This window comes from Crocodylus porosus, unplaced genomic scaffold (genome assembly GCF_001723895.1).
Source record: "Crocodylus porosus isolate Cpor-Errol unplaced genomic scaffold, CroPor_comp1, whole genome shotgun sequence".
NCBI lineage: Eukaryota > Metazoa > Chordata > Crocodylia > Crocodylidae > Crocodylus > Crocodylus porosus.
In genome coordinates, this window is record NW_017728949.1 from 61,886,005 (window position 1) to 61,910,443 (window position 24,439).

General features: G+C 43.0%; 1 protein-coding gene across 1 annotated transcript in view; it reads right to left on the bottom strand.

Moving 5' to 3' along the window:
• The window catches only part of SLC12A8 (solute carrier family 12 member 8), an 82,865-nt gene that overhangs the window by 16,199 nt on the left and 42,227 nt on the right, over positions 1–24,439 (bottom strand). Inside the window, exons 5-8 of the mRNA XM_019553853.1 lie at positions 18,443–18,556; positions 8,205–8,292; positions 5,817–5,904; positions 362–508 (exon numbers count right to left, since the gene is read on the bottom strand). Of these exons, the coding sequence (XP_019409398.1) occupies positions 362–508; positions 5,817–5,904; positions 8,205–8,292; positions 18,443–18,556 (437 nt within the window). The remainder of the gene's footprint in view (positions 1–361; positions 509–5,816; positions 5,905–8,204; positions 8,293–18,442; positions 18,557–24,439) is intronic.

The following is a 24,439-nucleotide window of genomic DNA, read 5'->3' on the forward strand; positions in this document are numbered from 1 at the left end:
GTGGTCACTGGAGGGATTCAAAGAGTAGCTGACTGGGCCAGAACAAACCTTATTTTGCATGAACTATGAGGAGCAAAATGGATGTTGGGGAAAGCAGAGATGAAAAATTTACAGCAAGCAGATTGAGAGACGGGGGTGACCTGACTGAGGGCTTTTGCTGTGGGTACAGAGAGAACAGTTGCATGATATAGTTTTGACAAAGCAAAATATTTCACTGCTATTTCCATGATCCCCGATAAGCTAAATCACAAGCCCTCCCCACCCAGTATTTAATGACCATATATCAGCCATAACAGATGTAGTGAGGACATTGTTTTGGTGTACAGGACATGCAGCTAATTCTGTATCACTGCTCACTAACCCCGTGTCCAAGAAATGCGAGGATAGGTATCACTTTTTCCTGGGCGATGCACTGCAGAATTCGGGGTGCTCCATACAGACCGCCCATGCAGGAAGCTAAGGATGAGATATACAACCCCAGCAAAAACAAGAAACCCACCAGGGACACCTGAAAAAGGCAAAGAGAAAACTTTTGTTTTTGTTTTGTTTTTAACAAAGAATTTAACAACGATTTTTAACACAGGATTGTTCAAGATAATGAACTGAACCAATTTTGTAAGTCTATGCAATTTTAACAGACCCAGCTGTTAGAAAGCAGCAACACAACATGCTCTGAATTGTGAGTGTAAACCAATAATACAGTAAAATGATCCTGTAACAGCAATTCAATGTTGAACACGCTGTACTGACTGGGAGCTAGTTGATAAGCTCACATCCAGAAAGCTGTGCCACTCAGAGCAGCGAAAAGGCAGATATTAAGTTCCGCTTAAGTAACTGGAAGTGAGTTTATTTCAGGAGAGCACACTTATATACAGACAGCATTGTACAGGAAAAACTGCACAGCGCTCTAACCATCCAAAACAGGAAGACAAAGACAAACCCTTTGGTCCCATAGGGAAAAACTGATAGTGAAAAAAATCCACATTTAAACCAATTCAGTGCTGCCATTTCAATAAATGAGATCTCAAAAACATGTTCCAAGGGATGTAATACTATGACAATATTTTCCTGTCTTAAATATGAAAGTAATTTCCTTAAGTGAAAAGAACATAAAGCATAAAAACCCTTAAAGCGAAAGTACTTAACTGGGAATATTATTGTATTTAAAACCTGCCAGTCTGCCATTATCCCAATTCCAATGCTCATACATATCTGTCGCTGAAGCAGAGACATCTTTTAGTCCTACTATTTTGTAGTATGGTAACACAAGAGACCCCAGCTGAGACAGGATCCCAGTCTTGTAACACTTTATAAGCCTGTGTTAAAAGGGCACAAAAACACTCCAGCCAACTCCACGGCACAATTTTTCTCTATGATTTAATTACACAAATTACCTGTGCAGATATTGTGCCTTGCAAGAAAGACTAGACACAGCCGTTGTGAGCCTGCACAGAATAAAGTTCTGGTTATCCAGAAACATGCTGACAGTCAGAGGATGGATGGGCTTGTGGTTAGCACATGCAAAAGGGAAACAGAAAGGTTTTCATTTCTCTCTGGAAAAATGTGTCAAGCCCATTGTCAGTATTTTTCAACATACAAGTTAAGGGTTTATCAAATCTTAATGATGGACTACAAAGCAAGAGGAAATGGTGTTTGCCCTTTCCTGTACCTCTGTGATATATGGAGATGGTTTCAAATGTCTTTTCCATGAGATTTTTCCGTATGCTGTGGGCGGGAGGGTTTTGCATGTGAAAATATCAGGGATATCCACCTTTTCCCTGTCTTTGATGGAGGACCTTGGCAAAACCTTTGGGGCATTTGAACAATGTCATCTCAAGACACTGGAGCTACAAATTTCCTTCCCTCAAAATTAGATAGAAATAAGATGTTGGGTCTTAAATTTCTACAGTGACAAGGACGAGAAAGAATGTGTGTAGGCTGAAGAGCCGGCTTAGTGCTTGCTGAGGGCTGATATCACTATGTCTGTATCCAGCTTCTTATCCCCATGACAGCCGAACCCTCGAGAAATTCCACGACTTATGGAAAAATGGCATGTTGTTAGCACATGAGACCTAATGAGAACCAAGGACAGAGCCATGACATTTTGCTGTAGGATTGCAAAGCCATCCTGTGCTCCATGGAGAAAGGCCAATAGGTTGTGTCCAGTGAAAAATGACAACAGCTAACTGGATGAGTACAGTCCTAATCAGGCCAGTGTGAAGCTAATGGAAAAAAGCTCAGAAAGTCACTGTTATGTGCTTAAGCAGAGGTGTCAAACTCATCCAGCCCCAGGTATAAGCTATGGTGGGGTCAACATCCCTGCATTGGAGAAAGGATTCACTCAACTTCACAGACACTCAGATACAGCCTAGACATCCAAAGGGTCCAAAAGCCATGCAAAGCAAGGGGGTTCATGGTGAACCCCAAAAACAATGATCAAAATGTCAAGGCTAAGATGCGGGTGGGTCCTAGAGAGATTTTGATCTTCACATACTGCTTCTTCCAAGCAGCTGCTTTTGATTTTATTCCAACGTCCACATGAAAGTCTCATTGCCTCTGAGGCTCACCGAGCAACTCCCCCAGCTTCACCGACACATGAATCAGCCATGCTGTAGGACAGCGAGACGGACCTCACAAGCTGCCAGTCCGATTTGACAAAACCTGCCTTCGACTGTCACTCCTAGTCAGCACGTTGGCTTCTACCTGGGCAAGTCCATCAGACAGAAAGTAAATCAATGGGAACATTTCTGACACACAGATCCATCTTAGGCCCACACACACTCACATGCAGCACCCTGGACAAATTAATCCGCTGCAACAAGACCACAGCAGTTCCCAGCTGGCATCTCAGGCAGCTCTATGCCCAGTGCTTGAGCTTAATAAACAGGGCCCTTTCCATGTGCTTGAAGACTATCTGCATAGGAATAAGCCATGAACCAAGAGCCACAAAGTGCTGGATTAATGGTCTCTTTCTACCCCGGATTTTGAATAGCATTGTCCTCCAGCTATTTTCTGCAGGACCATTCACCTTGCAGCCACCATCCTTCTTGCTAATAATCACCAGTTCTTAATCAACTACAGAGGTTACATGTCACTACTTCTCCTCTGTCTCCCAGACTATTCAGCACACCCAACCACTTCACTATGCATCCCTTTCACGTGAAGTAGGGAAATGCACTGTTTTAAACTTACCTGGCTTAGTGGGACTGATGCAAAACAAGCAACCCACATCCCCTCAAGGAGACAACAGGCAATGCTTACCCTGATGTAAGGATCTTGAGCCCAACACCAGATGCACCTCGTTATTAGGATATTCTCAGACTTGAAAGGAAGGGGATTTCCAGAGCACCACTGAATTTGAGGACCCTGAACTACCGAGGTTGGATGGAGGTGAAAATAGGTTGAGAACTGCCTGAATTGCAGAGTTTGGTGGCCAGAGATGGGGTTATTTCCAAAATGGGGGGGGTCAAAACAGCAGGTCGTATCAGAGCTTGTCTGGGCATCTTGAGATGCATCTGCAAGTAGCAGGTATCCCAGGCTATTTCTTTATAATACTTGTCTTCCAAGAAACGAATCCCAAATTTGTCCATCAGCCTAAGGCACTTACATTGGCCCCTATTATAGTATAGGAGGTGCTTCTCAGTGTTACATTTATTTATCTTTCCAACAGCTCAGCGGGGTAAAGAAATGTTATCCTCATTTTCTACATGGGAGCAGGATCTAAAGCGACTTGCACAAGTTCACATGGGAAGCCTGTGGCAGAACAAGGAGCTGGACCCAGGTCTCCTGAATCCTAGGCTATCTAACCCACGTGACCATCTTTCATCTCAGAAGCAACAAATTTAAATACATACAGTATATGCCTCAGATTAGTGAGCATTTATTCCCGAGGTTGTAAATGTCAGCCGGTACAATGCCTAATGAGCAGGGACATTTACATTTTTTAAAAAGAAACCTGAAGACACATCAGCCTTTTTCTTGTTTATGAAAGCAGCTTGCAGCATAAAGGAGACTGGACCAAAAATATGCAGTTCATGGCATTTGGAGCAGGCATGTAAAATGTGTGCGCTTTGAAAACTCAGACCTCCTCTCTCTTATTCACATACACACCATCCTTATCCCAAGAATATGCACTAAGTTGCAGATGGACAAAGCTTAAGAGAAACAAATAAGTCAGCATCGGTTTTCATTATGGAAACAACCAGTCCCTGTCGATTTGGGAATGCTATAAACAGAAAGAACAATATATTGGTCCTATTTTTAAAAAAAAATACTTAAGACAAACAATTGATTGTGTCAAGCTTTGCATAACATTTCAGTCACCCAAAATGCTTGCATTTAAATGTACTACTTGACATTCCACTCAGGGCTAAGGGGAAAAGGTCTTTTCATAGAGCCTGGCAAAAGTTTAAAGAGCACAAATACTTCACAAGAATTTGGCACGTCAAGCCCATTAAATCACCTTTGAAATGAAATTACTTGGTATCCTATTTTGCATGCTTAAAATGTCAGCACGTATATATTCTAGGAAGAAAAACAGCCATTCCTGTCAGAAATGGACAGTTTGCACTTTTTGATTTGTGATAATTCTCCCTCTGCAGAAGACCAGTAAAACAACACGCTACTTATAGTAATTGTAACAAGCTGTGCTTTGATATATCTTTTGTCCTTTCAGTTCATAGTGCATAAGGGGGAAAGAAGATTGAGATTGTTTTTCATATTTCTTTATGATGTATGCTTATGGCTTCCAACTCTTTTCCACGGATATTTTTTCTGCTTCCTTTTCTCAGGTTAGCAAAATTACATTTCTCCTTTTCTACTTGTTCATTAAAAGTATCAGTTAGTTAGTGCTTTTCATGTACAAAAAGACTGTCACATTTCTACAAAAAAGGTAGTGAATTAAACTGGCAAATGTACAATCATTCTGCTTCCTCCCTGAAATGTGATTATGATTTCTGCCTTAGATAAGTACTATAAAACCACTTTAACACTAGTATTTCAGAATAAAATCTGAAATATTTTTTTTCATAACACATTACAGGAAAAAATCTAGGGCTACATTCCCCTGGTGGGAAAATGAGACAGGAGATGTATTCAAACAGATATGACAGGTTACAATTTAGTTAAGAGAGATTAAATAAATGTAAAGCACATCTAACTAATTTAATACAATTAAACATTGTCAAATTACAGTGAGCATATCATGTTGGAGAAAGCATGATATTATGATATTAGCTACTTTGTGGAGAAGTATTTTACTTCCTTTTAATATTAGACAGAGAAACACGCTGTTTGATTTTATTTTTTTTAAAAAGAGCTTCAATGACAAGGTCCATTGAACAGAAGAACGCTACAAATCTACTTCAGTGTGGAACATCAAGCATTTAATAATAATCCTTTTACTTGCGTTGCAATTGCACTGCACTAGACATGAAAATGTAAGCTTCATTCAACTTAGTAAAGATGAGCAATGTGATTTTTAGAGACTTCAATTTGCTTTATGTTTCCACTGATGAAACCACATACTCTGAATACAGTACAGCATTTGTCAAAAGCAGTATTATTATATTTTGGTTCTTAAAGAGATAGTGATGGGATTATGCCAGATTCAATCTTAATGGGCATGACAGAAAATACAAGATATTCCTATCAATCATGCAGAGGAAGCTTAGGATGAGATTTTTCAAAGGAGTCCATAATACTGAAATCCCAGTGAATGTCAATCTAAATCCCTTGGACTTCAAAACCAGCTTTAAATAATACAATGTGGACCATTTCTATAATGGACTGAGTTATTTTAAAATTTGAAGAGGTACCTTTTCTGCAATCATGAAGTCATAGCGGAGTGACTCCCGGGTACAAATGGCTCCCAGCAGGAAGACAAAGACCATATACAGAAACCACCTACAAATAACAAGAAGAGATAATTTGTTCCCCAGGGGAGGAGACCATCAAGTGTTTTTACTGTTATCAATGTCTGAAGAGATTCAGGTACTTACAGTGTGAACAAGTAACACGTGCATTATCTGTGGTGCCTCCCACAGACATAAATTTAAGGTCTATCTTAGTAACTTGGTCTATGTGGAAAGACAAACCAGAAAGATATGAGCCATGACCACCAAATTTGTCATTTTGGATGCCAACTCACATGCCTTTGCTTTAAGCAAAATGGTTAAGCACATGTTTTGGTACAAGTACACCAGCAGCCCCACTGATGTCTGCATGGACTACCTGCATACTTTGTCTTAAGCATTTGATACAGAGCAACACTTTAAAAAGGCATTTTAGGAAGATGCAGATTCAAATGAGATCTTAGAGGGATTCTCAAAAACTACTTAACTCCCATTGTGTTTTTACCTGGAAGCAATGTTGCCTAGTGGATAAAGCATCAATTTCCGACCTAGGACCTCTCAGGTCCTTTCCTGCTCTGCCACTACCTTGGACCTTCCTTCTGCCTAACTTCATGCTAAGACAGCTAACCACCTTTGTACCTTAAACTTGGTCAAGTCACTTGGCCTCTCTTTATCTCTATTTTTTTTTGACAGATGGAAAAACTAAGAGAAAAGGCAAAGCTAAAGATCCCCTCAAGGTCCCCTTAATCATCTCAAGCCTGGGTCAGGGTGATTAAGGCAGACCAGCTTCTACAGCCAGTGGCCTGAATGATCAGATACCCAATTAAAGCTGGATTCATTGGGGGCAGCCATCAGCATTAGCCTGGAGCAGGGCTCAAACTTGAGCCTCTGGAGCCTTAGTAAGATGTTTTCACCACTCTGCCACCACGTACGAACCTAGACTCATAGAAAATGAGGGTTGGAAGGGACCTCAGGAGGTCCCATCTAGTCCAACTCCCTGCTCAATGCAAAACCATCCACAATTAGATCATCCCAGACAACGCTTTGTCTAGCCGTGTCTTAAAAACCTCCAAGGACGGTTTTTAGGGTCCTTCTCCATCTGTAGAATGGGGATTTTCCTACTCTGTAGAGAAAGCATGTTGAGAGCTATGGATGAACAGCAGCAGATAAGACCCTGGAAATAATCTAAGCAAAAATATAAAAACACCTTGTATTTTTGTGAAATATTGGACAAATAGCTTCAGAAATAAATATTTGATGGGAAACATACCACAAATTGAGAGCTTCTTTCCTATACTTCTTTACAACTTGCCACTTTGAATGTCTGTAAGAAAGTAGCCTGAGCACCCTGTTTATAATATTACACAAGACTAGAGTCGTTTATCATGGCCTTCCCATACATATTGCTAGATATGCATACAAGAGGAGAGATGTAGCTTCCACTGGTCAGCTACGTCTTGCTGTACATATGTAAGAGTGGATGGATTGGCAGGGAACTGATAAAGAGTCTTGGCTTCACCGCCCATCACATGCCAGTTTGAATAGCAGCACCAGTTCTCCGGGTACCACCCAGTACAGAATCTCAGTGACACTATCAACCTCTCAGTCCTCCTCAAGGGACACCCCAGCAACTACTACAGCTTACACACAACTCTAGCATTCCTTTAGCTATACAGGGATAATATTTAGATGTTCTTATATAAGGGTTACTTTCAGTACTGGGTAACAAGCAATGCAAAGTCTTCAAAATGTGATCATCATCCCACTGAGAACACTGAACACCTCTGTTACTGTTTATTGTCAAACACTGTTAAAAAAAAACTCTCTTGCACTACCACACAAATACTAATATGCGCTGATCAAGTTTCAAAACCTCATATACAGAGCCAAAATGACCTTCATTTGCTATCAAATGGGTTTCTTGCATCTTAGTCATGCCTCCTAAAAGCATACCTGAAAAAATGAACTACATCAGGTAACACAGTAAAAGACTCAATTTGTTCCTTTATAAGACTTGTAATTTTTTTTTTTTTTTTAGAAAGCAACCAATAATTCTGAATTCTACCCTGCTGCAGCCTGATTTCAGCAGTCTAACAATACCAGAGTTAATACGCTCCGTATTATGGAGAGATGTTGAGGGGAAAGGAAGAATTGATTTTATCTGCTTTAATGAATTTTTTCACTAAGCCATCCAGAGTAGGAGGTGGTAATGGATGATAATTTGAACAAGAGCCAGACTTTAATTTTCCAGATGGCTGAGTAATAAAAGGTTGATTGGAATATGAAGGGGATTGGTCACATCCAAGGCATGCAATAAACAGAAAGTAAATTCTTCCTGTTCTAGAGACTTACGAGGTGCCTATAGCAGCCAAAGACCCTAATGGGATGTTGGTAGCAGGCTTCTGGAGATCTCCGCTCATATTGAATCCAGCCATGACGCCTGTATTTGGTAGACAAAAATAAACACAATCTAGAGTTAAACCCTTTACTGTTTGCTGCAGAGCTGTAGCTATATCGTTCCACTTCACTCTTGCAAGCACTAAGATCAGCCCCATATCCATATAGCTTGGTAAGGAACAATTCATGTATCTAATAGCAACAAGCTACCGATAACAAGCCCACAAAGAGTACTTTGTTCAGACTGGACAATGACACAAGAAAAAAGCATGGATTTAAACAAAAACGTCTTATCTTAATACAAACATCACAGAAAACAGTGTTGGTCAATTGTCAATAGAAAAGTGCTGCCATTCAACCCAGCAGTCCATTCAACAGGCCACATTGCCCAACTCTGACACATGTAGTTAGACTCAAATATATTACAGGACCTTACATTCATGAGAGACGATCTTTATTATAAAATGACTTGTACTGTCAAGTGTCTAACAACTATCGCACATGCATTTAACAGGCAAAGAATAATAATACTTTGCATGTACACAAGCATCTTCCATCTAAGGATCTGCTTTATAGGCATTAGTTAAAGCTCACAACACCCCTGTGAAGTGGGTTTTATCTCTGCTTTCCAGATAGGGAAATAGAAATACTGAGAGAGTGAGTAATACGCCTGAAGTCACAGAGAAATCACACAGTAATACGGGGAACAAACTAACTACCAGACTGTCTGTGATTACAACTGTGCGGTGCCACTAGTGTTTAAAAGGCTACTAGGGGCCAGGACCTGCATGAGCACATGGTAAAAGACAGTAGTTTCTGCTCAAAAAACTTACAACCTAAGTAGACAAGACAACAGAAGGATAAAGAAAAGGAGCATTAGTCTCATTCCCTCAGGGGTTAGACTGACTCCTTCAAACACAAGTATTCATGATCATGAGGCCAGTCAATAGTGCCTATGGGCCAGACGGTGAGGACCAAGGCTGAGATCACTGCAGAATAACAATGAAGATGAATGTGCCGACTCCACAATACTAATAGTTTGTCAGCCTGGAAGTAAGTTACCAAAAAATGTCCTGCCATTCAACTGCAAAGCCAGCCGGGCGTTCGTTGTTTTAATGCTGCACAAGAATGATGACGTCAGACTTTGGAATTGCAAATGAATGACTACAGGCACCAATTCAGCAAGTGTTTACGGCATTTTAAGGCTGTACAATGAAATGGTTGCCACACGTGTGGATTTCTTCCTGAGCCCAGGAAGCAGCAAATAAATCTCACAATAAGTGAGTGCTATTTGCTGTAGTATTTCTTCCTATTTCAGTAGAATATAGACTCCAAAGGCTCTGAATGGCAATGGACTAAGCACCAAAAGGGAGGGAGGAAGAATATTCTCATGGTTGGGAAGATAACCCAGAACTCTGAAACAGAGGTTCAATTCCCTGCTATATCACAGACTTCCTCTGCGCAGCCTTGGGCAAGTAATTTCACCTCTCGGTGCTGCACTTCATCTGTTAAACAGTAACATGAGCCCTGCCAGGCCCAGATCAATTCCCACCACAGCCAAACTCTCGAAACAAAGGGCTAACTTCCAAGTAAAGTAGCCAGGATCCAAATTGTCTTTGAATCTCAAACCCTGGAAAACTCAAAAGTTTAAACAATCCCAGTCAATAACCTGAGTTGCTCCTGAAACAGAGAGGAATGCAGTACAGCCTTTGGAGCACCAGTGTGACATGGTGCTTGAGACCCATCATACTGAGCGTACTGTACCACTCGCAGCTTCCAAATGCTGTTCACACATAGTGCCCTGTCGGCAGCACGACAGGAAGCACTCTAGAAGTGACACAAGTCATGGACAACAGAAGCAAAAGAATCTAATCACACAGAAAATCACAAATGTCAAACTAGATGATGATATAAAAGGTCCCGAAGTGACTGATGCCACTTGACAGGCCAGAAGCAATCCAAGATTATTATCGCCCTGACTTCCTACAAGATGAGCAAACTGCTATTATGGAGCAGACACCAACCTAATGTATTTTCTGGCCGAATTCTCTAAACATCTGGCATTGTCCCTAAATCCTCAAGGCTGAATCTGAGTCATGCCTGTGTCATCCAAGTTCTTACCTCAGCAAGGCACTAGGGATAAACAAAAATGGTGTTTTCTGGATTTGATGAGAAAGACAAAGACCTGCAAGCCGTGTGCATCCATAGCACATGGCCCAACACCAACTCCTTGCCTCCCCTCGCACTGGGTCACATTCAGATGAAACAAAAGGAAAGGCCAGACAAATCCCTGCTGAAACTCATGAGAGAGAAATTACCTAACACTCTGGGAGGCAGAAAAGAACTTCTCAAGGGCGAATCCTATCCTGTCTCTTGCCAATCTCGCTGGTGAACTGGACAAAATCTCCCAGTCAATAATGTCAAAGGCTGCTGAAAGATCTGGGAGAATCAACACAGGTGACCAGAAACCAAGGCAGTCTCATCTGTACCAAAAATAGGCTTCAGATCTTACTAAAAAGAGGAACCAGGTGATTCAGATAATGCCAAAATTGCTCTGCAGTTTCATTCTCCCTCATCTCATCCCAGAGGGTGCGTCATAGGGTAATGACTGGCAAAGATCAGTGTCAAGAAGGGCTATCTTGAGCAGATACAATCACTCATCTTATAATGAAGGAGCCACCTGTGTTTTTGGAGATAATGTTAACAAAATCAGCTGATGAGACCTGTCACCTTCCTCCTAAGAGAAGTAGCTAGCTATGTTAGTCTGAAGGTGGGGCTGATTTGTACCTTATAGACTAAATCAGAAAGCTTTTGTAAGCCACAGCTTACTTCATACAAAGTAAAGATGGGTCTGACTTTCAGGCAGCAGGGGGAAACTCTTCCAGCAACTCCAGCTCCTCAGTAAGAAAAAGTGGCCAAAAAAATTCTACTAATTAAAAGAAGTTGGGACCTTTCTCTCCTGCAGACACAGACCTACCTCCACGGAAGAAACCGATCCCCTTCAAATTTGAACAATCCTATCTGCAAAGTGCTCAAGGGAGAGAATTACCCACCTCCCTGTTTCAGTGAGATAGCAGCCTGGATTTTCCAAGCTGGCTATTATCTCACATGGCAGCAGATAATGACAAAGCCGCTGGACAAGGCAGGATAAAACCGCGGTCAAATCAGCCAGGAAACCAAAGGAGCATGGAGACAGCCTGTACATCACAGCTCCTCCCACTGTAATCCTATCCTGGGAACTATTCAGAGGACAAATGCATTCCAACTTTGGCAGGAGAGGACCACTTACATGGTAGATCAGACACAATATAAACCACAGATGGATGCAGGTTTCAAACTTCACCATGTGAGGTCTTGGACAGTGGACCTTATTATGTGAAATACATTTTTGCAATCACTAATATGCTACATTACTGAATAATGAGCAAAGGCCTTTTGCCACACTTGGAAGATGAGGAATGGAAAGTCTCAGATTAAGAACTGTAGCTCATTTAAAAAAAGGGACCAAATTCTCTGCTGCTATCTGCTGGCACCTCTCCATAGACTTCAATGGAGCTGGGCCAGCTTACATCACCAGATAGCTTATCTCAAGATCTTTAAACCTCTTTTCTGTCGTTTTGAAAGCACCAAGCATGGCATACACTTCAAACATGTTTTCAGTGCAAAGGCATTTTCCACTAAAAATCCCTTCAAATGCTATCTTGCTTTTATGGGTAGTACAATGCAGTGTGCATTGTAAGATGCATCTTTATTAAAAGGAAAACCTTCAGGGCCCAGTTGAAATGTAATAAATTCTTCGCACAACAGCAGCTTAGGATCTCATATTCAGAAATGTACCAACAACAGTATGTGCTGGTAGTTGCCATGATGCAAACAGCAGCATGCGCAGTATGTGTTTGTGTGCACACGTGCATGCACACACATACAAGTACCTTGACCCCTTGTAGATGCAAATTTTCAGTTAGCTGATCATTTGCACATCTAAGCATGAAAGTCAAGAATGCATCTGCACGTGTACTTTTCAAAAGCTGCCTATTTCTGCTTGGGCTCCCCACATTTTTTTTTCTCATCTAGAGCCATTAAATTAGCCTTTATGACATAATCGAGTAAATCTGCATCTTCCATTCCCATAACCTTATGTGAGAGCCAGCCGCATATATATTTTTTGGATCACAGACCTCCTCTTTTTTATTACATTACAAAAACTGGGGGAACAAAGCCAGCTGAACTGTATTTCCATCTGCAATGCTAAAAATGGCTATTACATGGAAAGAAATAGGCTCCAATTGTGCTCACTGCTACCCAGCTGTAAAACTGGAATAACTCCACTCACGAAGTTATAACTGGAGTTGTATCAGTGAAAATACAGAAAAACAGAGAAGAGCAAATGACCCTTGGCCATTTAAAAAAAACAACAATTTCCCTAGAAAGTGTAAGTTACTAATCTTTACCCAGACACTGATTAGGTCACAGATCTGTTGGGAAAGAGCTATGCATAAGCAAGAAAAAGGACTCTGGTCCTCCCACCATTTAATCTAATTTCCCTCTGCAGTGAACCTTGTCGCAAGGAGGTCTTACTTATTGATTTTAGAGAACTTCCTCCCAAAGGAAACTGGACTAAATGGTGCACCCTACTACCTGATACGCAGTTGTGGTTACTAAGCCTGTAACAGTTATTACATTTTGGTTTTGGTTTTTTGTGGGTTTTTTTGTTTTGTTTTGTTTGTTTGTTTGTTTTTTGGGGGGGGGGGGCGCAAATTAGGAACAATTGCAAAGATAGTTAAAAAAAGAACCGCTATTAAATTTTTTCTTTCCTCCTGGAATACATCCTGGAGTCTCTTGGAAGGTGGTGGGGAAGAAAGGGAGATCTGGGAAACAGAGCTTCTTCCTTCATCTGAAGCTACACTGCATTGCACATCATATCCTCTTTAACAATATTTGTATTGACTAACTCAGAAAACCTTTCCTGCCAGGTACAGTTTTCCCACAGGTAATGATAAAATGTGATGGGTGGCATTTCACAGGCTGTGGATCTCGGTTCTCAATGTGCCCTACTCCTTCTACAGGCTGCTCCCCAGCCTGTACACTAATATGATCCCATCCCTCTGCAGATGGTGTCCTGCACCAGATGTACCAGTCTTCACATGAGAAACCCACAGTAATCCTTTCCAGCCTGCTACAATTGTGACCACCTCAGAGTACTGCTGCCTGCCAAAGTTCAACCTCTGCTGCTGAAATATCATCCAGACTTCCAAGGCATTGGGAGGCAGAATCTAAACTGCATCTGTACTTCAGCCACAAGTAGAAGCACTTCAGCTAATGGATCCATGACTTGTCTACGTTGGGACAGGCAGAGGTAATGAGCACTGCTGCTGAGTGGGATGGCTAGCCACGCCAGGGTCCAGAAAGGAGAGAGAAGTTCTCTCATCCACAGTGCAAAGAAAACAGTTTCAGTCCAGTGAATGCAGTGCCACATTGAGAAGCCCTGGATTCGTTCCCCACAATCCTAGTACCAAATCCATGTAGTCCCAGTGGCAATGTGGACAAAGTGATAAGGAGCATGAAGCACATCCTATCCTGCAGTGTGGCTGCTTGGAGATGGGGCTGGCTAACCTATACTTGCATGCCCTTGAGCTAAGACGTGCATTGCAGCATAAATGCTTACCTTGGCACGGGCCTGGGATTCTGGATACATCCACAGAACCATAGAAAATGAGGATTGAAGGGACCTCAGGAGGTCACATCTAGTCCAACCCCTGCTCAAAGCAGGGCCAGCCCAACTAGATCATCCCAGCCAAGGCTTTTTCTAGCCAGGTTTTGAAAACCTCCAAGGATGGAGCTTTCACCACTTTTCTGGGTAACCTGTTTTATTACCGTCATAGTGAGAAAATTCTCCCTAACATCTAACTTAAACATCCTTTCCTGCAATTCGAGACCATTGCTCCTTGTTCTGTCATCTGCCACCACTCAGAACAGTCCAGCTCCATCCTATTTTGAACCCCCTTCAGGTAGTGGCTTGTATGCAACTTATTGTCCACTGTAACCCCCAGGTCCTTTTTTGCAGAGCTGTTGCCCTGCCAGTCAATCCCCAGCCTGTACTGGTGCATGGGATTGTTCTGTCCTAAGTGCAGGACTTTGCATTTGTCTTTGCTGAACCCCATGAGATTTCTTCTGGCCCAATCCTCCAATTTGTCTAGGTCACTCTGAATCCTAGCCCTACTCTCTAACATATCTACTACTCCCCCCACATTGGTGCCATCTGCAAACTTGCTGAGGGTCCACTCTATGCCATCTTCCAGCTCACTGATGAAGACATTGAACAAAACTGGCCCCAGGACTGAACCCTGGGGCACTCCACTTGATACCACCTGCCAACTAACCACTGAGCTATCGATTACTATTCTCTGAGTCTGATGCTCCAGCCAGTTTTCTATCCACCTTACAGTCCATTCATCCGGCCTGTACTTCTTTAGCTTGCCTGTGCGAATGTTGTGGGAAACCACATCAAAGGCCTTGCTAAAACCAAAGATAGACCACATCCACCCATCTCCCTGCACCTACAGAGCCAGACATCTCATCATAGAAGGCAATCAGCTTCATCAGGCATGGCTTGCCCTTGGTGAATCCATGCTGACTTTTCCTAATAACCTTTTTCTCCTCCATATGCTTACAAATGGATTCCTTGAGGATCTGCTCCATGATTTTTTTCCAGGGACTGAAGTGAGGCTGACTGATCTGTTGTTCCCTGAATCCTTCTTTTTTCCCCCTTTCTTAAATAGGAACACTATGTTTGCCCTCTCAGGGCCTCCCCTGATTGCCATGAGTTTTCAAAGAAGATGGCCAATGGCTCTGCAAGCACATCAGCCAACTCCCTCAGCACCCGAGTGCATCCCATCCAGTCCCATGGACTTATACACATCCACCCTTACTAGGCAGTCCCCTAACCTGTTCTTTCACCACTGAGGGCTGCTCACCTCCTCCCCAAACTGTGCTGCACGGTGCAATGGTCTGGGAGCTGCCCTCACCTGTGGAGACTGAGGGAAAAGAGGCATTGAGCACTTCAGCCTTTTCTGCATCCTCTGTCACAAGGGTGCCTTCCCATTCAGTAAGGGACTCGCACTTTCCCTGATCCTCCTCTTGCTACTGACATACTTGTGAAACTCTTCTTGTTACCCTTCACGTCCCTTGCTAGCTGTAACTCCAATTGTGCTTTGACCTTCCTGACTTCATCCTTGCATGCCCGAGCAATGCTCTTATATTGTTCCCTAGTTATTTGTCCAAGTTTCCACTTCTTATAAGCTTCTTTTTTGTGATTTAGTTTCTGAAGAGTTCCCTGCTAAGCCAAGCTGGTCTTCTGCCATACTTGCCAGTCTTCCTGTGCAACGGTTTGTTCCTGCCCTCCCAGTAAGGGTTCTTCTTTAAGGTCCAGCCAGCTCTCCTGGACCCCTCTCCCCCTCAGCCTGGCATCCCAGGGGACCCTGCCCATGAGCAAGGTCTAGTCTGTTTTTCTGACGTCCAGGGCCCTTACGCTGCTGCTACATTGGCTCCATCCCCTGCTCTTCCATGTGATACCAGGCAAATCAGCTTAGACTATTTGGGCCTGAGCTCCTCATCGGTAAGCTGGAGATCATACTTCCTTACTCCTAAATCCCTTGTCTCTTCAAAATGGATTGGAGGTTCTTGAGGATAAAGACTGTCTCTGTCCATGCATCTGAACAGCACTTTGTACACTGGGAGGCCGATACAGGGGCAGTCCCTACATAATACAGAAGCTGCAGTAAGCTCACATGAGAGCGCTGGACATGCTGCTACCACTAGAGAATCATTACAATCTGGTGAATAAGTGAAACAATAAAAAAAGAAGAAAAGGAAAGCAGCACATGGCTACTAAATTAATTATACCACATATCACACACAACTGTTTCTTTAAGAGACTATTTAACATCACTGCTGTTCCGACTACTGCTGACTAATTAAGTAATCCGCTACCAGGCCATTAAATAAGTTATATCTATTAGCTTTGGCTCCTTTCCCAGTTGCCAACCATTAGCAGTGATGAAGAATCATTTAATAACACTAAGGGTCATTTTCTCTGCAGCTCTGTCATGAGCATTTTTCTTTCCGTGTTCTCTGTGTTAGGGGCAGCCCCACTCCAGCACTGACAGCAGGGCTGACACTGGAGGGTTGCTGTAGCCAGAAATCACTAGACCTATGAAGAAATGGGGAAAAAACAAATACAAACTTTCCTGGGATTTTACCACTAAGACTCTCACACCAGCAAGTCTCCCACAATGGAGCAGAAAGTAACACTAGCCAGTAAGAAATGTGTTCAAGTAAAACACACTTTCACTGGGCGCATGGAAGGAGCTGTTTGCCGAGCGACAAGCCAAGCTGGGCTTGGCACAAAGGAGGGTCAATGAGACGCCTATAAGCAAGAAGTCCAGCACTTAGATTGGTGGCACGGGCTGCACCAAGGGGCTGAACCCCATCAGGAACCCTGGAAGAGAAAGGGGGGCCAGGGATCTCTGACCATTGAATGGTCAAGCCTGTAAGGCTCACTGGATGGGGATTCAAAAGGGCTTCAGTCCTTGCATAGAGAGCAAACAAAAGGGCAGATATATCCTGGTGGCTTCTAAATACCTGGAGACAGGAGAAAGCTAGAAGCTGCAAGCACCCTAACACCACTGCAGCGATAACAGACCACTGCCTATTCTTTCCCGAGACGACCACTTTCTTTATCAGCAGCACTATCAGACCCACGGCAGCTTTCAGGAGTGTTAAGGAAACAGGTAGCAATTCCCTTCTAGAAGAGGGCCACACGAGCCACTGAAAGAAACATTCTTTGGTCGGTGTTTGCAGGAAGTTCGTGTAGCCCTGGAGATCCAGCTGGCTGAAAGAACATCTTGGAATAATGGGAACGCTTCTTGTTCCAAACCCACTGAATTGATGCTAGGTAGATTTCTAACAAAATGAGTTTTGTATACGACTGGAACACTCACTGGTTTCATCTGTTTTATGAAACCATATAACATGCCTCTCTGTACTGAGGCAGCTCTGCTAACGACTTTCAGTTAGTTGCTTAGAGCTAATCCTCTACAAATTCATTCTATAATCCAAGGATTCATCACTATGGAAACTGCTTATAATCAGTACCTTTTATAGTTTAGAAACAGCATCAACCAGAGGTACTCTTAACTCGAATGGATGGTTATTTCATTCCTACTAGGCACTGCCAGGTTCAGGGCTTCTGGTTCTTTTGTTAATTTAGGGAAATTAAATAAAACCCAGCATAGAACTGAATTTAACACGTGTGTCAGCTGAAATGATAAGCGACATTATGACATACCATGCCAGGAGCTGTCAGCATATGGCTGTGCTGATGTGAAGGTACATGCAATCATTAGGAAGAGTCTCCCAGTAGCTAGGCAATGGCTAAGAGGCTAGTGTGAAGAAATACCTATAATTAGGGAGGTAGGAACAAGGTGTGCAGATAGCTGTAGGCAAGAAGAGCAAGTATGTGGCTGGAAAACAGCACATGTAGAATCTGCTCTCAACTCTACCATTGCTTTGCTGTATCACTGTAGGCAAAACAAAACTGTGCTTTCACTATCTTCACTTGCAAAGTGAAATTAGAAGGCTTTCCTAGTTTAGGATAAGTTTTTAGGAGTTGCTACTCAAATTTAAGGAATAAAACTGGATCACCACCTGAAAAGGTAGGTTTAAGAGTAGAACCTAACAACAATGACCTATACCAATGCCTAATACTGAGCTTTGGCACTAAGGATGATTTTCATAGGTAACCAATAGGACACCTACAAAGAAATCCAGGCTCCGTATATCAAGGAGTTAAGAGAAAAGCAGCAGCATCCATTAGGAAAGGATGAAAAAAAGAGCCATGAGAATTAGGAGGTAAAGCCAATTACAGCTCAGCACCAGATTAACCCACAAATGGAATTTCTGACCACACAGCAAAAGAAGATTAAATTTAGAGTGGAATAAAACTGTGTAGGAGATGAGACGAGACATCTCAGGCTTGCTAATGCCCTCTGAACTCAGAGCTTCAGGCTGGCATGCCAACTTTGAGTACCAGGATGTCTGGTTAGGTTGCCCTGCCAGGGTGCCAAGAGAAATTCACCTGCGTCCTCCTCTCTCCAAGGCAGCCTATGTGGCAAGCATCAGACAATAAAACGTACCTGTAGCAGCTGGGAAAAACACTCCAAAAACAGTGAAGAAGGACTCCCCTGGGCTGTATTCTGGCAGCGTGTTGTTAAACATTAGTTCTTTGGAGTATCCCACAAAGCCATGCTCTGTGAACACAAGAAGACGGGAAGGAACACATGAGAAAATAGATTTGGAAGACAATAAAATAAGTGCCCTATTTGCAGTGGTTCTTTCGCATGCGCTCCTGCCTTCTATCCTCAGAGAAAGTCTGTTTTCCAAAACACATACAACGCCAGCTGGCTTTCAGCGCTGGGTTTGGAATAACTAGTATGAGTTCAGAAAAAGAAAAAAAAAAGTTGAAAACATCTGAAATTGCCCAATTTTAACATTTATGGAGAAACTCTGGCTAACAACAACTAAAAGGGTCTCCTTTCATATGTATCTGTATAAGATCACTGGAGTCTAGGGACCTCTGTGGACATATGCCATCTGATATTAAGACCCACAATTTCTGCCTACATGGGGAAATGAGCTCCAGCTAGATGATTATACCGCTACAATGACAATACTCTGACTGTGACTTCTGCACTACAAGTGGCTTTTCAACTTTACCTGCGGCCACTTGCAGAAAAGGTGCGAGTTGGCATGTATGTTTTTATTGTATGTGTTAGGTAGGTCTTTGCTGCAATCAAATACAAACACATGCCCTCCCTATGTCCATTAATTGTGCTATGTTGCGCTATAGTTTTTTTTTTTCCTTTTGAACTGATTTATGTTTGCCACTATTCCCTTGGAGTGGTATGTAGCCCCAGAGCCAGGCCGCACTAAGCAACACTGCATTACAGCTGTACCTACATAAAGGTCTGCTTCCATGCAGAGGAAAATTATACTTGAACAAAATTACACCTGAACAAAATAATTGTCTAAAACCTGGGGCGTCTTTGCATGTGCTTCAGCGTGGGGGCGGGCACTTTTACTACAGTGGGGGCACTTTAATTACAATGGCACTCACGAGCTGCTCTAATTAAAGTGGCTGCAGTGTCTCGTGCATTCAGCATCCCATGGTTCAAGGTGGCAGTGTAGTGCTTTAACTAAAATTTGTCAAAGGAGCTTCAGTTAAAGCATTTTGAAGTGTAGGAATGCCAAATACATGCGATGCTGAGGCTGCTGGAGTATACTAATTAGTCTAGATTAATCAAGTCTGCTCTCACACGTTCTAATTAGCATGCACTGGAGCAGACAGGCATGTGTACAAAGGGCATTACACCAATATAGTCATAACGTATAGCTATTCCTATAGTTTGGCCAGTCAATGTCCTCCCATAGACAAAGCTAACATGCACCACAAAAGTTGACTGCGTGAGTATAGCCTAGTGGTGCTCAACGTTTTTGTCCGGGGGGCCAGATGGGCAGTGCCTGGTCTGTTCGTGGGTCAGATTCAGCTGGTGGTCTGGATCCTGTGCAGCAGTCCCTATCGGGCACTGCAGAGTGAGGCGGGGGGCAGCCCAGCCCTGCAGGGGGAAGGGGTGTGGGCTGGCCCTGATCCAGCCACCTGGGAGAGGGGTTGTGGCCCAGCTCCAACCTGCTGCAGGGCGTTTGGGGTTTAGGAATTTGGCAGTGGGGGAAGGTGGGCCATATTCATTGCCAGCACTTCCCCACTGCAAAATTTCCAAGAACATGGGATGGCTCTTCAAGCCACATTTGGCCTGTGACCTGGAGCTTGAGCACCTCCCATACAGACAGTACGACTTTAAAACACTCGCTACTAATAAAGTTCACATCTAAGATGAACCCGACCTTTTACAAGGTTGATTCTCCCTACAGTTTAGATCAGACACAGGACTGAAAAAAAATAAGGCAGTTTTCTATTGCACAATGCTTCTGATGCCAAGTTGATTTTTTCTTTCCACCATTACATGGTTATTGTGTCGCTGTGCTATTGTTTCAAAAACACAGCTAAACACATGGCTGTACATCAGGACCAGCAAAACCTCACTCCCAGATCCTCACACCAGCGCAGACATTTGCTGTAAACACATATCAGGACAAGAAACAAATACCGAGGGTTGTATACCTTCTACTATGCTGGAGACCTTTCACTTCCCACACCCACTTTCTGCTAAGTTTTTCCAGTTCGCACATGCATCGATTTTGAAAGGAAAAACTTCATGAAGAACGGAAAGCAAGCAACTTGGAATAGATCAGCACCATGTCAACAAAAAAATCTTAGCATATCTAAGATCTATCCCTCCCCGATCAAATGCATGTGCATGTGTACACACACACACACATACGCTCCTGGCTCCTTCCGTAAGTAAAACCATCTGAATTTGTCAGACGTATTTGAGATTAATTGCTATGGTGCCATTAAAGTATTTAACAGAAAAGGTCATGGGATGGTCAAGGATTAAACAGCTCAAAAAGTAAATGATACAGGCAGACAAGTGACCACACCATCTCCATTTTACTAGAATAAACCAATTTTTTCCTATCGCATTTTAGGATTATAAGGGACTTTTCTGAACTGTCCTGGTCTTTCATTCCATCAATCATAACTTTTGCTTGATTACAAATTTTTGGTTTTCTCACTTACTAAGAATCTGCTGGAAGGCACAGCGTTATGCTGCATTACTATTCCACTTCAGGGGAATGAGTATTCAGTACGATGACCAGGAGTTGGAGCCAAGAGAAAAGTGATAGGAGCACAGAGACAAGCAAAGCTGTTTTTATTCCAAGAGGGATGCTAAGAGCCTCTTGCCTATTGTACCACAAAATTAAATCCCTAAATTTTATGTCACAGATGCACATTTCACCATAGGACTTGGCAACTATTACAGGAAGTACCTATGGATAATTAAAAAAAAAAAATCGCAATTGCACAGATTTTGTGAAAATCGTAAAATCGGCTGACATCTACAAAATCCACGGGAACCCCGCCCGAAAAAACTTATGAAGGGAGCTGCCAATAGGAAGGTGAGATGGCTGTTACCCCACCTGTTGCCTCCAATTGGCTGAGAGTACTGCCTGCCATGCCACCCTGCTCCTCTCCACCAATCAGTGGTGAGAGGCAGGGCTGCATGATGGACAGCCCTCAGTCAATCAGTGGTAAGGGGCGAAGCCATATGGCAGACAGCCATCTCCAGTGGGTAAGGGGCCACCAGGGTCCCTCGCCCCATCAGAAGTGTAGGGGTGCCCTGCCATGATAAGAGTCCATGAAAATGGTGTCCCATGAATCTGTACGCAAAATTGGCCAGTAGCCCCTTCGGGCTGCGTAAACCCCAGAGGTATACGTTGCAGTGAGATCACTCCTGCACTGATTTCAGGCAAAGCTTCCACAGGCTTAGGTAGAGGCTTTGCCCTAGACAGAGTGGAAGTAGGGCTGATAGAAAAGGTTTAATTATATCTGCGGCTTAATAAAAAATAGTGTTTTCAAAGCCAGTGTTTGCTTTCTATGGAAAATCTGTTTCAGCAAGCAGAATATTTTGCATTGGATAAGGTGCTTTAGGGCTCAGGTAGCTTGGCTGCCTCCTATCCCATGCTCCTAAATAGGCCAGGTCCCACAGTTGCACCCAGGAAACATCATGACTGACCACAAGATGAACATGAATCTTCAATGTGATGCTGTGGCTAGTAAAGCAACCAAAACACTGGCTTGCATCCATAGATGCTTCTCAAGCAAATCCCAGGACATCATTCTCCCCTTGTACTCGGCCTTGGTGAGGCCGCAGCTGGAGTACTGCGTCCAGTTTTGGGCCCCACAATTCAAAAGGCATGTGGAGAAGGTTGTGGGAGTCCAGAGAAGAGCCATGCGCATGATCAGAGGTCAGGAAAACAGACCTTATGATGAGAGGCTGAGACCCATGGGACTCTTCAGCCTGGAAAAGCGTAGGCTCAGGGGTGATTTGGTGGCCACCTATAAGTTTATCAGGAGCGTTCACCAGGATCTGTGGGGATGATTGTTCACCAGAGCGCCCCAAGGGATGACAAAGTCAAATGGTTATAACTCCTGCAAGACCATTTCAGGCTGGGCATAAGGAAGGATTTCTTTACTGTCTGAGCCCTCAAGGTCTGGAACAGCCTGCCATCGGAGGTGGTTCAAGCACTTACTTTGAACGCCTTCAAAAGAAATTTGGATGCTTATCTTGCTGGGATCCTATGACCCCAGCTGACTTCCTGCCCCTGGGACAGGGGGCTGGACTCGATCTTCCGAGGTTCCTTCCAGCCCTAATGTCTATGAAAACTATGAAATCCTTCCTTCTCCAGGAGCAGAGAGACCAACATGCCTCCAGGTGATGACTGACCAGGAGGCTTGTCCTTCACAACACAGAAGGAACCTGAAGCACCTAAATAGCAACTCCCATTAGATATTGCTGCAGCATTTCCAAGCTGAAATGTTTCCGTGGGGGGGCAGACATTTTCCAAACAGCTCTAGCATAAGCTAAGATTAGGCCCAATATGTTCACTATCCATTCTTAGGCCTTAGGCTTCAGTCTCTCAAAGGATTAGACTGCAGTATTCAAAGCATCCAGAACAAAGAGGGAGGCAATGCAAGTGTCAAAATATCCGAGTGGTTGTGACCACTAGAAGCAGCGCTGACTGGAGCAGGCTGTGCAATGGCCATGTCTGAAACAATGCACCTGGTGCCTCTTGGCATGACTGTTATAAAATAAACTAGTTTCACAAAAAATATGCCATTATGAGACCTCTGTTTTCCCTTCTTCCCAGCTCTGGCTCGCTAAGAAAGCCAAGTAATTAGGATTCATACGTAGAATCTCACTTTGTACAGAATAAGCAGCCTTGTTTCATTTAACAAAGTTAATCCAAATGTTACTTATCACCATCCCAATCTCATCTTGCAGCAAATTGTACTCTGAGCCAAATGCATGTCATGTCCCTTTTGATCAATTTTTTGCAATGATTTGTAATTACCATCAGTTTAAACAAACTACGGGAATATTAAACCTGAGTATTGAAAACACCACTCTTATGAACATTTCCTGGTTGCCATTGTGTGGGACAGAAAGGGAGGAAAAGCTAAGAGCATTTTGTGACCTTAAACCATTATATTAGCACCTCGGATTGTAATCGACAGGGTATTTGGACTGAAAATCATCCAAACAAAAATGCCTTGAGGAAGTGCGACCAAGACGCCAAAGCAACAAAACACACATTCACTTTAATAGAAAGACTTTAAATCCTATAAAAGCAGCTCTTCCAATTATCTGCATCCCAACTGAATGCACTGAAACTCCAAATGGACACATTTTTTAAAAAGCAGCACATCAACAGGGGGTTCCACACTCATCTTGCTAATTTCCAACTGAAAAATGCCAAATTTTCAAGTAAAATAAAATGTTTTCTTCTAGCTCCCAGCTGGGGATTTGAGAGCCCTGCCAGATTCTTTTCCTTCTTGTGCATTGCCAGCGGAAAACAAATATACTCAATTTTATTTTTCCTTCAGCTAAACTTGTACAACCCCAGATCATTAGATCTTGCTCCCACTGATACTAGTGCCACTCTGTTGTCTTCCGGGATTAGCACAGAGATCTGTAGCTGAAATTTTCTGAAAAAATCCTTTTGATACTAGAAGGAATAAAATCCCATTCCCTCTCTTTTAGCTGGACTGGCCTGTAGGGCAAGAAAAAGAAGAGTGATAAAGTTTAATTTTGTCACTAACTAATATTCAAGGTTAGAGGTGGTGGTGGCTATAGTGGAAAAGTGGGGGGAAAGAATTTGGTTTGGGTCAAGCCAAGAAATCTTCACATTGACAAAATGAAAAAATTGAAAATATTCATTTTGGGTCAACCTGTAATACTTCGAAATGAAATATTTTCATCGCTTCATAGTTTCTGGGGTTGGAAGGGACCTGAGTAGATCAAGTCCGACCCCCTGCCATGGCAGGAAAGAGTACTGGGGTCAAACAACCCCAGCAAGGTGTTCATCCAGCCTCCTCTTAAAGACCCCCAGGGTAGGAGCCAGCACCACTTCTCTTGGAAGTTGGTTCCAGACCCTAGCCGCCCTGACCGTGA